Below are 13,120 nucleotides of genomic sequence, written 5' to 3' on the forward strand. Positions count from 1 at the left end.
TTTCCAGAGATTTTCTTGTGGTTGACTTTTAGTTTCATAGCTTTATGGTCAGAAAAGATGTATGGCATGACTTTGATCTTCTTGAACTTTTTGATGACTGTTTTGTGACCTAATGTGTGATCTGTTTTGGAGAATGATCCATGTGCACTTTAAAGGATATGCATTCTGTTGTTTTAGCATGGAAAGTTCTGCATATATCTGTTAAATCCATCGGTTCCAGTGTGTCATTCAAAGCCATTGTTTTCTTGTTCATTTTCTGTTTAGATGATTTGTCCATTGATGTAAGTGGGTGTTCAAGACCCCTATTATTATTGTATTATTACTGATAAGTTCCCTTATGTTTGTTTTTAACTGTTTTATGTATTTTGATGGTCCTATGGTGGGTGCATAAATGTTTACAATTGTTACAGCTTCTTGTCAGACTGTCCCCTTTATTATTATACAGAGTTTCTGAAATTTGAACAGAGGCTTGCATGATAAGACAAAGCCAGTCTTGTGACAATATTGGTGCAGAATATTCCAGGCAGAGGTTGAAGAGAGAGGCAAGGGATTTTGAGGGCCAGGGTGATAACTGGGACTTTGATTTAAATTGCATTATGAAGCCACTGGAGGGTGTAGAGGAGAATGACAATATCTGATTTTCACTTTAAAAAGATCATTCTCTGGCTGCTGTGTGGGGAATGAATTGTGGAGCTAGAGTGGAAGCAGGGAGAACTTTTAGGAGGCTTTTGCAGTAGTTCAGGAAATGTTGGGATGTTAATTTGAAAGAAGAGATGCAGCCAATCAAAAGCTTATCAGGAAAGGAGTTGTCATAGTTATTTGTCATCTCTCCTATCCCCTGAAGAGTGATTGCCACACCAGGTGCAGACCCTTGACTACAATGATTGCTAGTCTTAGGAGATCAGTCTCAGCCCTACATCACTTTAAAATGGATAAAGTTCAGCTCCACCTTGGTAGACCACAAAATAATCTGGTGAATCTTCAACCTACAATTGGCCACAGGAGATGAGAGGGATGGATGGTGTTCCCCAGTGTTAATTGACAAGGACCTTGAGGGATGCTAGTATGAGTGAGTTAAATAATAGAATGAGATAGGTGGAAAAAGAGGGGAAAGACCAATCAAGAGGGACAGATACAGTATTCCCCTACAAGCTATGAGACCTATGATTAAGTAAGTTAATGTAATTCTCAGTGGTGGACAAAAGGGGAGTAAAAGAAAAGGATAAAGGAGTGGGAGAGAAGGAAGAAGCAGTCCCCTGTGAGGTCCTAAATGTGACCATTCTGAGAAATTAGGAGATGAACTGATAGGTGGAGCAGACTGTTACTCTGCAGTCCTGTTCTATGCACTTTCAATTCCCTCTTCTCCCACCCTATCTCCCAACCCATCATGGGTATGACAGAATTAAAGATAGTTCAGGTGCTAGTTAGGCTTCAATTTTACACAGGAATTTACAGGTTACAAATAAGTGACTTGGTCGTCACACACATTCCACAAGGTAAGTTTTTTATTATTATTATTCTCATGTAACACATGAGGAAAATGAGGTCCAGATAAGTGAAATGACTTATCCAAATGTCAGAACCAAGTTTATACCTTAGGCCTATGGAGTTCCCAATTTTATTGTATGCTATTTTTTTTCTCTGTGGGGACCCAGATAACCCAGACTGGGCTAGAACTATGAGTTCCACTCTGCTTTGGATCCTGATCTTAGTGGCTGAGAATTTTACAGGGAAAGGTGAGGCATAAACTTCTACATCAGAGTGTTCTGCTACAGAGTGTAGGCTCTTCTTGTTTCCTGTTGTAGAACATATTCTACATATTTGTCCTTGGGGCTGTTCTGAACCCGGGAACCTAGCAGTTACAGAGATAGCCACTCTGGAAAAGGACCAGGATTAATAGTGACAGTGTTCCAATCACTCATTCATTCATTCCTTCATTCACTCCCTACAGGCTTTGTCAGGGCCAGCCCCTGTGCTAGGTATTCAGGGATTCAGACAAATTGGGCACATTCCCTGCTCTTGAGCAAATCACAACCAAGTGGGTGGGAGGGGAAGCCACATGCACAAATCATCACAGTTCCATGTAAGTGCTATTGGAAAGCATGAAACCTTGTGGATATCAGCAAACAGAGTGCTGGGAATGCAGATGCATTGTCAAGAGGGCCTTCATGAAGGAAGCAATATTTGGAACAGGTGTTAAAAGATGAATAGTTGGGATACCTGGGTGACTCAGTTGGTTGGGGTTCTGCCTTCGGCTCAGGTCATGATCCCAGGGTCCTGGGATCGAGCCCCATGTTGGGCTCCCTGCTCTGCGGGAAACCTGTTTCTCCTTCTCCCACTCCCCCTGCTTGTGTTCCCTCTCTCGCTGTCTCTGTCAAATAAATTAATAAAATCTTTTTTTTAAAAAGATGAATAGTTGTTTATGAGGCAGGCAAGAGGGCAAAGAGCACAGCAGGTAGAAAGAAAAGCATAGAAAAGGCAAGGAGGTATAAAAGCATGTGATTTGTGCAAGTGTATAGTCTGGCTGGAGAGCAGAGTAAGAAATGAGTCTAGAACAGTGGGTAGGGACCAGATTATGGACCTTGTAGGTCATGTGAAGGAGCTTGAACCTTATCCAGAGCCCACTGGGGAGCCATTGAAGGGGCTTAAAGAGAAGAGTACCATAGTCAGATTTATATGGGTGAAAATAGATTGGGAATGGGACTGGGGGAGGTTAGACAAAACTAGAGACAGAGAGGCCAGAGCAGATTGCAGCAATGGCCTTTGGGACAGAAAAGGAGAGGACAAATATATGAACTATTTACATGGTAAAACCAAAGTCAATGACAGGATGTGGAAATATAAAAATGGAGTCAAAGATGAATCCAAAGTTTCTGACCTATGCAACTGTGTGGACAACAGGGCTATTAACTGAGGTCAGGAAGGGAGGAAAAGACATGGTTGGGGGTAGGGGACAGGGGAATTTCCTTTTATAATGAATCACGGTTTTGAACTTGTTGGATTTGAGGGGTCTGTGGAGAATCTGCTCAGAGCTCTCCAGAAGGCACTGTGGTAGACCCACAGATGCAAAGTCCCACAGAAGCAGATGTAGTCCCTGCCTTTCAAGGAGCTTGCAGTCTAGTGAGTAATAAAAAGACAAATCAGGAGTTTTTGAAACTGGAAATCACGTTGAAAGTGTGAAAAAGAGAGAACATGAGCTAAAAAGGGGATGGGAACAGAAAGCTTGCTGCTGGGTGAGAAGGTGGGAGGTCTGAGTGGGGTGGTTTGGAGACAAGTTGCAAAGGCAGACCTTGTCCAAACCTGAGGAGTCCTCAGCCATAAGCAGCAGAAATGGACCTCACTCTCTCCAGCAACTTCTCTGCTGGGCCTGCAAGTCCTGTGACCAGCCCTTGCCCTGCTATCTGAGGGCAAGCCTGGAGACTATTCAAACCTTATTTGCCTGGTTTCTCTGCTCCCCCTCATCCCCTGGCCAACTCTGTGCCTCAGGCCCAAGCTTGGGGCCAGTCATGAGAGCACGTTCTTCACATTCCAGCCTCCCCCAGCCCTATCAACTAGGCCACACAGAACCCTATTCACAGCCTGCCCCTCCTGGCCTCCAGAGTGGGCCCTCACCACCTCCACTCAGCCCCAGCTGGTGTTTTGCCAACACAGACTGTGGCCACTGTGGGAAGCAGGGTTTTCTGATTCCTCAGAGCTGACATCTCTGCATCCTAGGGTTTCTCTGCTAGGATGGGGTGCAGTGGATCTGGCCAGTGGTATGTGTCTGAGTATGTATGTATGTCCTATACACTCAGTCAAGTCCCTCTAGGCTAGGCCCAGAATAGGGGCTGTGTGGAGCTGGACACAGGGGTGGGTAAGACAAAGGCTGGGTCCTTAGAGGAGCCCAGAGTCCAGTATGGAGACATCTGGGTAATGAAGGGCATTGTGTGGGCAGAGTCTGGAATCATCCTGCCACCAGGTCCTAAATTGGAGCATTGGTGTCATGATACCACTTTTAAACCCCATCCTGGAGGCCTGGGGACATGTGCTCCTGTTCATGGTGTGATGTCTGTTGAGAAAGGGTGCTACAGCCCTCAGGGATGCCAATCTCTTTCCTGGAAAGAGGAAAGGAGACCTAATTTAGAGTAAGACTGACCCACACAGGCATTCTGGGCCTGACCATGTGCCTTCGACCAATTCTTTGCTGGTCCTCCAATTCTTTGTTGCCTATAATGATAGGTGAGTCCTTCATAATTCTCATCCTCCCATCACAGGGAGGAGGGCAAGGGACAATCCCAGCAGGGAAGGGGCAATAGAAGACATAATTTCTAGATCTTTGTAGAACAGAGTCTGGGACAGCCTTGTGAGGAATCCCCAGAGGGTCTACTTCCTTTATGCCCTCTCTGAGGGTACAAAGTGTCCTATGCTTGCTAGGAGTGTGGCCCTAGAAAGCCTGACTGTCCTTTCCTAGCCACCAGAACTATGGTGGTCTCATATCTACTCACCTCACCAACCCCCCCAAGAAAGTATCTGACCTGTAGCCTCAGGAATGCTGATTTGTGTATCATTTTATAACTCCTCTCATGACAGCAATTCTTGCTGCCTTGAACTCTTTTCACCTTAATTCCTTCCTGCCAGTTGTGGAAGGGCCTCCTTTCCTTCTCTCTCACTCCCCATTTCTCACCTGGTCAGCAGGGCTGTTCCAGGGCCAGCTATTTGCCTTTGGGGCTCTTTCTGTCCTTCTGTCCTTCCTTCCTGTCCTTCTGCCTCCACAGTAGGTGAGAGAGAGCCAGGGAGGAAAGTGAGTTCACAGCTGCAATCCCCAGGGGTTCTCTGGATAATCTCAGGAATGTCATATCTCTAAGGCTTGACTTTCCCACCAGCCAACAGGGACCCTTCTTCCTGTCCAGAGCTTGAGAGTCCTTCCAGGAGAGGGGCCTTGGATGGAGTGAGTGCAGGGAAAGACTGAAGAGGAGGAGAGACACAGTAGTTCCAGGGTGAAGCAAAGCCTTTTTTACAGACTCTACATCTAGTTCAACAAGGCATCGGAGTAGGGGTGGGGAGAAGAGAAGAAGGGAGTCACCTAAATAGCCCATTTCCTGAGCCTTGGGGAAGTAACATCAGGTTTCCTACTATCTTCACTTCTAGAGGATGTTCCTGAATCCAGGCTCTCCTCAAGCAGGTAAATCTTATTTTTTCAGACGAGGAAACTCAGAGCACAAACCATAGGTCCAGTATCACCTAGAACATCCAATCAACTATCTTCAAATTTAATTCAGATTTACTGAGCTCCTACTGTATGGCAGGCCCTTCCATATATGTAATCATTGTAATTAATTTTGAAGTAAAGAATATGCTCCCCATGTGGGTACTTGAGGAAGCAGGGGCTTGGAGAGGGGAAGTAGATGCTGACCTGGGCTAGAAGATTAGTGTCCCATTTCCAGCAGCTACTGGATTATATTATATTATAATATTATATTAATATTATACCATATTCTTCTCCCAAGCTCCAAGGATGACCCAGCCCAGGGCAGAGAAGAGTCCAGGGAAAGTCAGCCCACACCAATTTTCAGGACATCAAACCCCATTCCCCAAGTCCAGGGCTTCCTTTCTTCTGCCCCTTGGCAACACAAGCCTTGGAAATGCCAGTTGAAGTGGACTCCAAGGTCCCAGATTGCAGCAGCAGCAGCAGCAGCAGCAGCAGCTTGAGGGGTGGGCCAGAGAGCTGGGGTCAAGGAACTCCACTCCTCCACCCCTCTGTGAAACCTCGACCCCACATCCCAGCATAGGCCACTCGGGCTGCTGCTCCCTCTTATTGATCCTAGTAACTTGGAAATGCAGGCCAGGCCATGGCTCCCAGAGTTTGCCAAGCCTCCAGCTGTTCTCAGGCCCTGCTGGCTGCTGGGAGGACCAACCTCCAGGGAAGGCTCATTTTCCTGAGCCTGGGCTCCCTGCCCCTTCCCCAGGGACCTTGAGTAGACATCACTGACATTTGGAGGGCAGTTTTGCTTTCCATTTTGCTTGGAAGTTGAAAGAACTATATATGAAAAATGATGAGACTGAAAGAGCTGGAAAGACTCACAGAGATAAACCAGTCTAAAGGTAAAGTAAGAATTAGTGTCCAAGACATAAGTCAAAGTCAAAGCTTTGCTTCCCATTCCATCTCAATTCCCCAGTGCCCACCTCCATCTCTCCCAGTTCTCAGAAAAATATTGTCCAATCTCTTGATGACTTGATCAAACAGTATCAATTCTGCTGAAATGAGCAACTGGGAGAGAGGAACCAGGGTTAAGAGTTCAGATCAGGCAAGTTCTGGAGGTCTCTATCTCCATCTCCAGTCTGGGCCCACTTTTAAGATGGCTCTGGCTATGCTGTTGCAGGAAGTACCTGGGACTCCAGCTTAGCCATTGTTTTGCCTTGAAGACTAGATGGGAATTGTCATGCACTGGTGCTAGATAGACTAAAATTGTTAAGTGAACAGTTTAATACCTTGGCATTTTCTGGACTGAATCAGTCATTCCCACCAACAGGGCACTTGGGGATTGTGAGTATGAAAAACACTCATTTTATATCCACTAGACAGTAAGTTCCATGAGGTTAGAGGCCCAAAGCTGTTTTGTTAATGCTTGTCTATCTCTTCAGGGCCTGACACAGTGTCTGGCGCATAGTAGGCCCTGAATAAATATTACTTGGTAATGAGTGAAGGAATGAATTCCTCAAGACTGTACCCAGTTCAAGGAAACTTCCCATTTTCTTCAAGATAACAATAAATAAACATGTCAATAGGTCTTGCCGTCATTATTTCATGTGATCCTCACTACAACCTCATGAGGTTAAGAGTTATAATTTTCCCCAGTGTACAAATAATAAAAATGGTTAATGCTCACTAACTGGGTGTCAGGTGCTTTATATATGTTAACTCAGTTAAGCCTCATAACAACTTTATGAAGTGGGCACTATTATCACCTCTATTTCACAGAGCAGGAAACTAAAGCTCAAAATGGTGAAGTGCTTTTCTCAAAGTCACACAGCTCACACAGCTAGCAAGTTGTGGCTCAGAGAGTGAAGGGCTTGACTCCATGTTTTGTTATTGTAGAGACCCTGGCTTTTTTTACTGCATTAAGAGCACCCTCAGTAAAGTCGAACTCCCCACCCAAATTTGACCCCTGCTCTCATTTTGACCCCTGCTCCCATAACTGTCCACACCCAATTTCTATATCCAGGGCAAGCCCCCTGGCTCTGTGCCTCCTCTTTCTTGGGTCTCCAAACTTACTTCTTCTTGAAGAATCCTCCCTACTCTTCAGATTCTGATCCAATTGTGCACCTACTATGTGTTGGGCTTGTATACACATTATTTCATTGGCAATTCCACTAAGTCTGATCCACTGAGGAGAGACGGCTTGCCCAAGACCACTCAGCTTAGATATGGCAGAGCTGGGCATTACATCCAAGCCAGTCTGACTCCATGTCCAGTGTTCTTTCCGCACATCTGCTTTCTGTTCTGAGTCAGAATTCTCCTCCCAGAAAGCTTTCTAGATCACCCAGAAACCAACTCAAAACTCTCTTTAAGTCCATGTGTGCCAATAATGTTAGCACACCTCTTCTTTTACTTCAGACTATTGATTTGTGTCTCACAAATATGTGACATATGCCAGCAACTTGGCGATTTACCATTAGCCACACAGGGGCAAACCATAGTGTGGATTTTTCACCTATGTCAGGAGCCAGTACCTACCACTCAAGTTGACTAAACTGTGGAACTGCAAAGAGAGATCCTGAGGGTGAAGACTCCTTCTATGGGTTATAAGGCCTTGCCCTGCACTTGTTAAGTGGCTTTCCCATGACCTGAGAGTATGTCATAATTCTTGTCTTTGAATCCAGTAATTGGGAGGTGACTATATGTACAAGTCTCAGATGTACAGGTACATCTGAGAGGTACATCTGAGGTACATCTGAGGTAGATGTACCTACCCCTCCCACACACACACACACTGGTTAAGGGACCCGTGACAGTGTCTTCAGATGAAATAGGCTGTTTGAGGGGTGCCTGGGTGGTGCAGTTAAGCATCTGGCTCTTGGTTTCTGCTCAGGTCATGATCTTGGAGTTGTGAGATTAAGCCCCAAGTCAGGCTTCATGCTCAGTGGGGAGTCTGCTTTGGATTCTCTTTCTCTCTTTCTCACTATCTCCCTTGCTCTGCCCCTTTTCTCTCTCTCAAATAAATAAACAAACCTTAGAAAAAAGAAACAGCCTATTTGAAGAGGTGGTTAGCTCTACATCACTGGAGGCATGCAACAATATCTGGCCATCCTTTTGGCAAGATGTGCTAGGACTCCTACATGGGATGTGGGACTGCCATCCAGAAGCATTTAAGAGTTTCTATACATTCATATCCTCTCCTGAATTCTCTACACTCCTTCCTGCCTCTCCCACAATGAGTACACAGTACATGTGGCAAATTGGTCTCCCTTGGGACAATAAGGACAAAGGCTTGGAAAAGCAGAGACATCCTGGAGGCTGAGAGTACAACAGCTGAATCACCCAGTTCCCATCACACTTTCACACCATATTCTGCCAGGCTGATTCTGCACAAAGACTGGGGAGTTGTGAATTGGCCTGGGGACATAAAAAGCCCCAGGGTGAAGAAGCACACGAGTATGTGTGTTCCTGTGAGTGTATGTAGGTACATAAATATGAGCAGGCAGAGGGAGTGTGAAAGCACTCACTCATATAAAAAGGTACCTAAGAGTCTGGTGTAAGAACAGCTACATACAAGTCCCTTGTACACTCTGGCAGTGCACTCACAGGACAGGGTGCTTGAGAATATGTCCTTGGGTGAATCAGAAGAGCCCTTGTGCACCTATGCACTCATATGCATGACTAAGTATGTGAGTAAAGTGATTGGGGAAAAATGGTGTTGCTTGTTGGACCATGACTGAATGGCTAAACTCTCCAAGGCTTCCCAGTTTACAAAGGACTTTTCTGTCCATAATTTGCTTTGCCTCCTGGGTGAGATATGGGTATTACCATGTATGCTTATGTGTACATGTATATGTGATATGTGTGTAAAAGTCCCACCTGGTATTGCCCTTAGATTCTACTGCAGACAAGTTGTGTTTGGATTTTGCCGCAGTGGAAGGAAGGAGATTATGGTCTATTACATAGACCATGTGTGGGCCCAGCCGTGTCCTGGCTGCCCCCCTTCCCTGTGACCTTGAGCATGTATCTTTCCATTTTGTGTCTCATCTGTAGTTTAGAGGGAGGGAATGGGGAAGAACAGGTGACCTCTGGGGATCTTTCCATCTCTGGTATTTTATGACTATCTGTTCTAAGAGAAAAGAATTGAGATACAGCAGGAAGAATTGACCCTCTCAAAGTCACCTATGGGTAGGTCGTGGCTGAGATGGAGCTCCAGTCAGATTCTCCACCTTCCAGGTCAGTGCCCTCCAAGAAAAGATATGCCCACCTGATACAAAGAGAGTTCCATGAGATCTTAACCCTGGAGTTTCCAAATAGAGAATAATCCTTGTTCTTTGCCTCAGTGCCCCCGGTGTACAGTTTGGAAATATGCTTCCAACAAGTCATGTGTTGACCACCTTCCCCATACTAAGCACTTTAAAGACACAACCTCCCCAAATCCTCATGGCATCTCTGTAAGGCGGGCACTGATTTGTATCATTTTTTTAAGATAAGGAAACAGATGCTCAGAGAGGACTTCCTCAAAGGCACAAAGCTATTGTGTGTGTGTGTGTGTGTGTGTGTGTGTGTGTGTGTGTGTGTGTGTATCAGGGGGATGTAATTCAAACCTAAGTTTCTCTGCTTCCACCCCCATTCACACCTCTTCAGCTGATGGAGAGCACCACATGGTATGGGAAGATAGGGGGCTCGGTTTCTCTGTTAGGATCAAAAGAAGTTTGAATGAGACAATACAAAAGATCCCTCTCAGCATGGCCAGCTTGGCTATAGTTATGCCCCTTTCTGCAGTCAGGTCTCCCATAGTCAGGCGTCTGCTCGCAAGGAACCTGCCTCAGAAAGTGAGGGTGGCTCAGCACAGCCCATGCCCCTGACCAGGCTTAGAAGCCCAAAAGGCCTGCCTATCTGACTGGGACCTCAAAGCAGTAGCATTGGCAAAGCAGCATGTAGGTGGGTGTGGCAGGCTGTCTCTTAACCCTGAGATATAACATCTGCCACAGCCCTGTGTGTGGGCATGCGTGCACATGTACCTCTGTGCCATGTGCACACTTTTGTACATCTACGTGATTTTGCGTACATGTCTAGGTCTGTGTGTGTCTGCATGCTTATGCAAGGGAGGGTGTCTCTTTGTGTACCTGTGTACCTGTCTCTGTATGTGTATGCAGGCATATGTGCATGAGTTTATGTAATTGGGGATGTGCACTGTGCGTGAACATGTATGTGTATGTGTTTGTCTTGCTATGCATGTGTGTGCACACTTGAACGGTGTGTCTATGCACATGAGTATGTAATTATAAACACATACACATGGGTACATCCTGTGTTTGTGGGCATGCATGAATGAGTGAGTGTGTGTGTGTGTGTGTGTGTGTGTGTGTGTGTGTGTGTGTGTATGCTATTGTCTGGGACAGGGATAGAGGTCTCCAAGCCTTTTGGGGGACTCTCCTGTCCTAACGATTTCTAAGAGGCTGACATGGGCAGGGAGTGTTAGCTGGGAGTCTGAAAGACTGAGGTAATGACTGCAAAGTGATTTCAATCCCTACCATGCACCCAGAATGGTTAGCTGGAGTAGAGGACAGTGGTACCAATCAGGTGTCAAATATCACAGACATTTTTGCTCCCCCCCCCCGCCTTCTCTTTACCATTATACATCTCCCATCCTCTCCTCCCCACCCAGCCTCATTGCCATCACACCCACCTTCCTGTCCTCGGCATCATCACTTGGGCCTTTCCACACCGGAGTGGAAGACTGCTGGAATGCATTTCTTTTCTTTCTTTTTTTTTTTTTAAGATTTTATTTATTTATTTGACAGATAGAGATCACAAGTAGGCAGAGAGGCAGGCAGAGAGTGAGAGAGGGAGAAGCAGGCTCCCTGACGAGCAGAGAGCCCGATGTGGGGCTCAATCCCAGGACCCTGGGATCATGACCTGAGCCGAAGGCAGAGGCTTTAACCCACTGAGCCACCCAGGCACCCCTGGGGTGCATTTCTTAAAAGTGTCCATTGAATTATATCCCTACTTTACTGAAATCCTCCCAATCCCTTAAGACAACAGTCTCTGGACTTCAGAATTTCATAGATGAGAAAGACAATTTTTAAATAAACAGATAAGGGAACAGACTGCTGCAAACTTTTTATTTGCTCATATTTTAAAATATCTTGCTCTTGAATCCCACCCCATCAGAAGGACATAATAATCTCTAAATAAAGAACAGTCTTTTGAATTGAATTAATTTAGCTTTCTGAAAATTGTACATTATTCCCACTTTTCTTCCATTTCACCGCAGATGGGTGAAAATCTCATTTAGGACCCCCGACTAGGTGAAGACCACAGCCTCATGGATCAATTGCAAACCCTACAGGAGGCAGCCCCATTCCCCCTCTCTAACTTCTCTCCCTTTAGACCCTGTACTTGAGGGATGCCATGAAACCAGCCCTCCCCTAAACTCACCACCATCTGACTGCCTCCAGACTCTTGCTCACAAATGTCCCTCTGCCAGGCATGCCTGGAATGCCCTTCCCCGATTTTTGGACTGACAAAGTCTTCTCCTCCTTCAAGCCACAGGCTCAGCCCAAATGTGACTTCTGGCGAAACCTTTCCAAGTCCCTTCTGGTGGAAGTGATTTTTCCTTCCAAGGGTCCTAGCCTTCCCTCAGTCAGGCTAGTTAGTTAAAAGTTTCCCTCCTGAATTAAATTGTGGGAAGCTACACAGTCTCAAGAGAGGTATGGACTTAGGAGTTCAGATCCTAACTCTGTCAGGCATAGCTGAGTGATCTTAATCTTTTACAGTGTCCCTTCTGCATCTATAAGAACAGGAAAACAATGGTTTTGGTAAAGATTACCACCACAGTTAATGAACTGAAAGTGCCTCTGTCCGATATATAGCAGATACTAAATAAATATCAGTTCCTAGGATCTTGAGAGCAGAAATTATGCCCTGCAAATCCCTGTGAGTCCTGTTGCGCTCATTTATTCCTCATGCCCAGGATACAGTAGGCACTCAACAAATATTTACTGACCAACTATCCAGCATAGTGTCTAGCACTACTGGTGCTTGATAAAGATCTGTCACTTTTCTTACCTCATCTTTGAGGACAGAAGCCATGTCCCTTTTTGTCTTCATGGAACTCCTATGGTGCCTAACATAGAGCTTGATATATGTTGATGGAAATGAATAATAATAATCATAATAATAGTAATTGTTACTCGTATGGATGCTATATGCAAGGCATCATGCTAGGAATTTAACATGCATTATCTCTTTTATTTGCAAACATTTCATATATAAACAATAATACCAACCTCATCACCTTACAGAGGTTGGTACCAGTACTGGCTTCATTTTAAAGCTGAGGAAACTGAGGCTCAAAGGAGTTAAGAATATTGCCTTTGTGGCAAGGCCTGGGAAGCAATGGAGGCAGGTTTTATGATAGTCAGCTAGTCGACTTACTTTCATGGGAAAACAGCAGATATTTACAGAGCTGGTTAAAGTGACAGAAGCAAGATTTGAATCAATTCTTTCCAGCTCCAAGCTAGTCTCAGAAGCCCAGCTGCCTTCCCGCTGGGACTCAGTGGTCCCCAGCTGCCTCCTTCCTCTCTGAGCAGCAGAGCGGGCTGGGTCTGTGCAATCACTTACCTTCACTTCCCTGAAGCAAGCCCAGAAAACATCCAGCAGAGGCATGGTGGGGTGCAGGGAGCTGGCCTGCTGGGCACAGGCCTTTTTCTCTCTAGGGACTAGACTGGAGAGGATGCTTGCCTTCGTGAGAATCAGCCCCGGCCCTGCGCTCCATCTACTGCACCAGTGCACCAGCAAGAAGGAGAGAGGAACAGAGCAGCGGCTGCTGGCCTGAGCTCTGCTTGCCTCCTCTTCAGGCGCCTCCCAGAGGGCCCCAGGGAGGGAAGGTGGGAGGGAAGGAGGGAGGGAAGGAGGGAGAGAGAGGCTAGCTAAGGA

The 13,120-nt window shown here is 45.9% G+C and overlaps 1 protein-coding gene across 1 annotated transcript in view; it reads right to left on the minus strand.

The window, feature by feature from the left end:
• Positions 1–12,865, minus strand: part of STARD8 (StAR related lipid transfer domain containing 8) — a 77,895-nt gene extending 65,030 nt beyond the window's left edge. The window contains exon 1 of the mRNA XM_082716583.1: positions 12,806–12,865. Within this exon, the coding sequence (XP_082572709.1) occupies positions 12,806–12,850 (45 nt within the window). The 5' untranslated portion in view covers positions 12,851–12,865. The remainder of the gene's footprint in view (positions 1–12,805) is intronic.
• Between the last annotated feature and the right edge of the window lie 255 nt (positions 12,866–13,120).

The sequence above is a fragment of the Mustela nivalis genome (genome assembly GCF_964662115.1).
Source record: "Mustela nivalis genome assembly, chromosome: X".
Classification (NCBI taxonomy): domain Eukaryota; kingdom Metazoa; phylum Chordata; class Mammalia; order Carnivora; family Mustelidae; genus Mustela; species Mustela nivalis.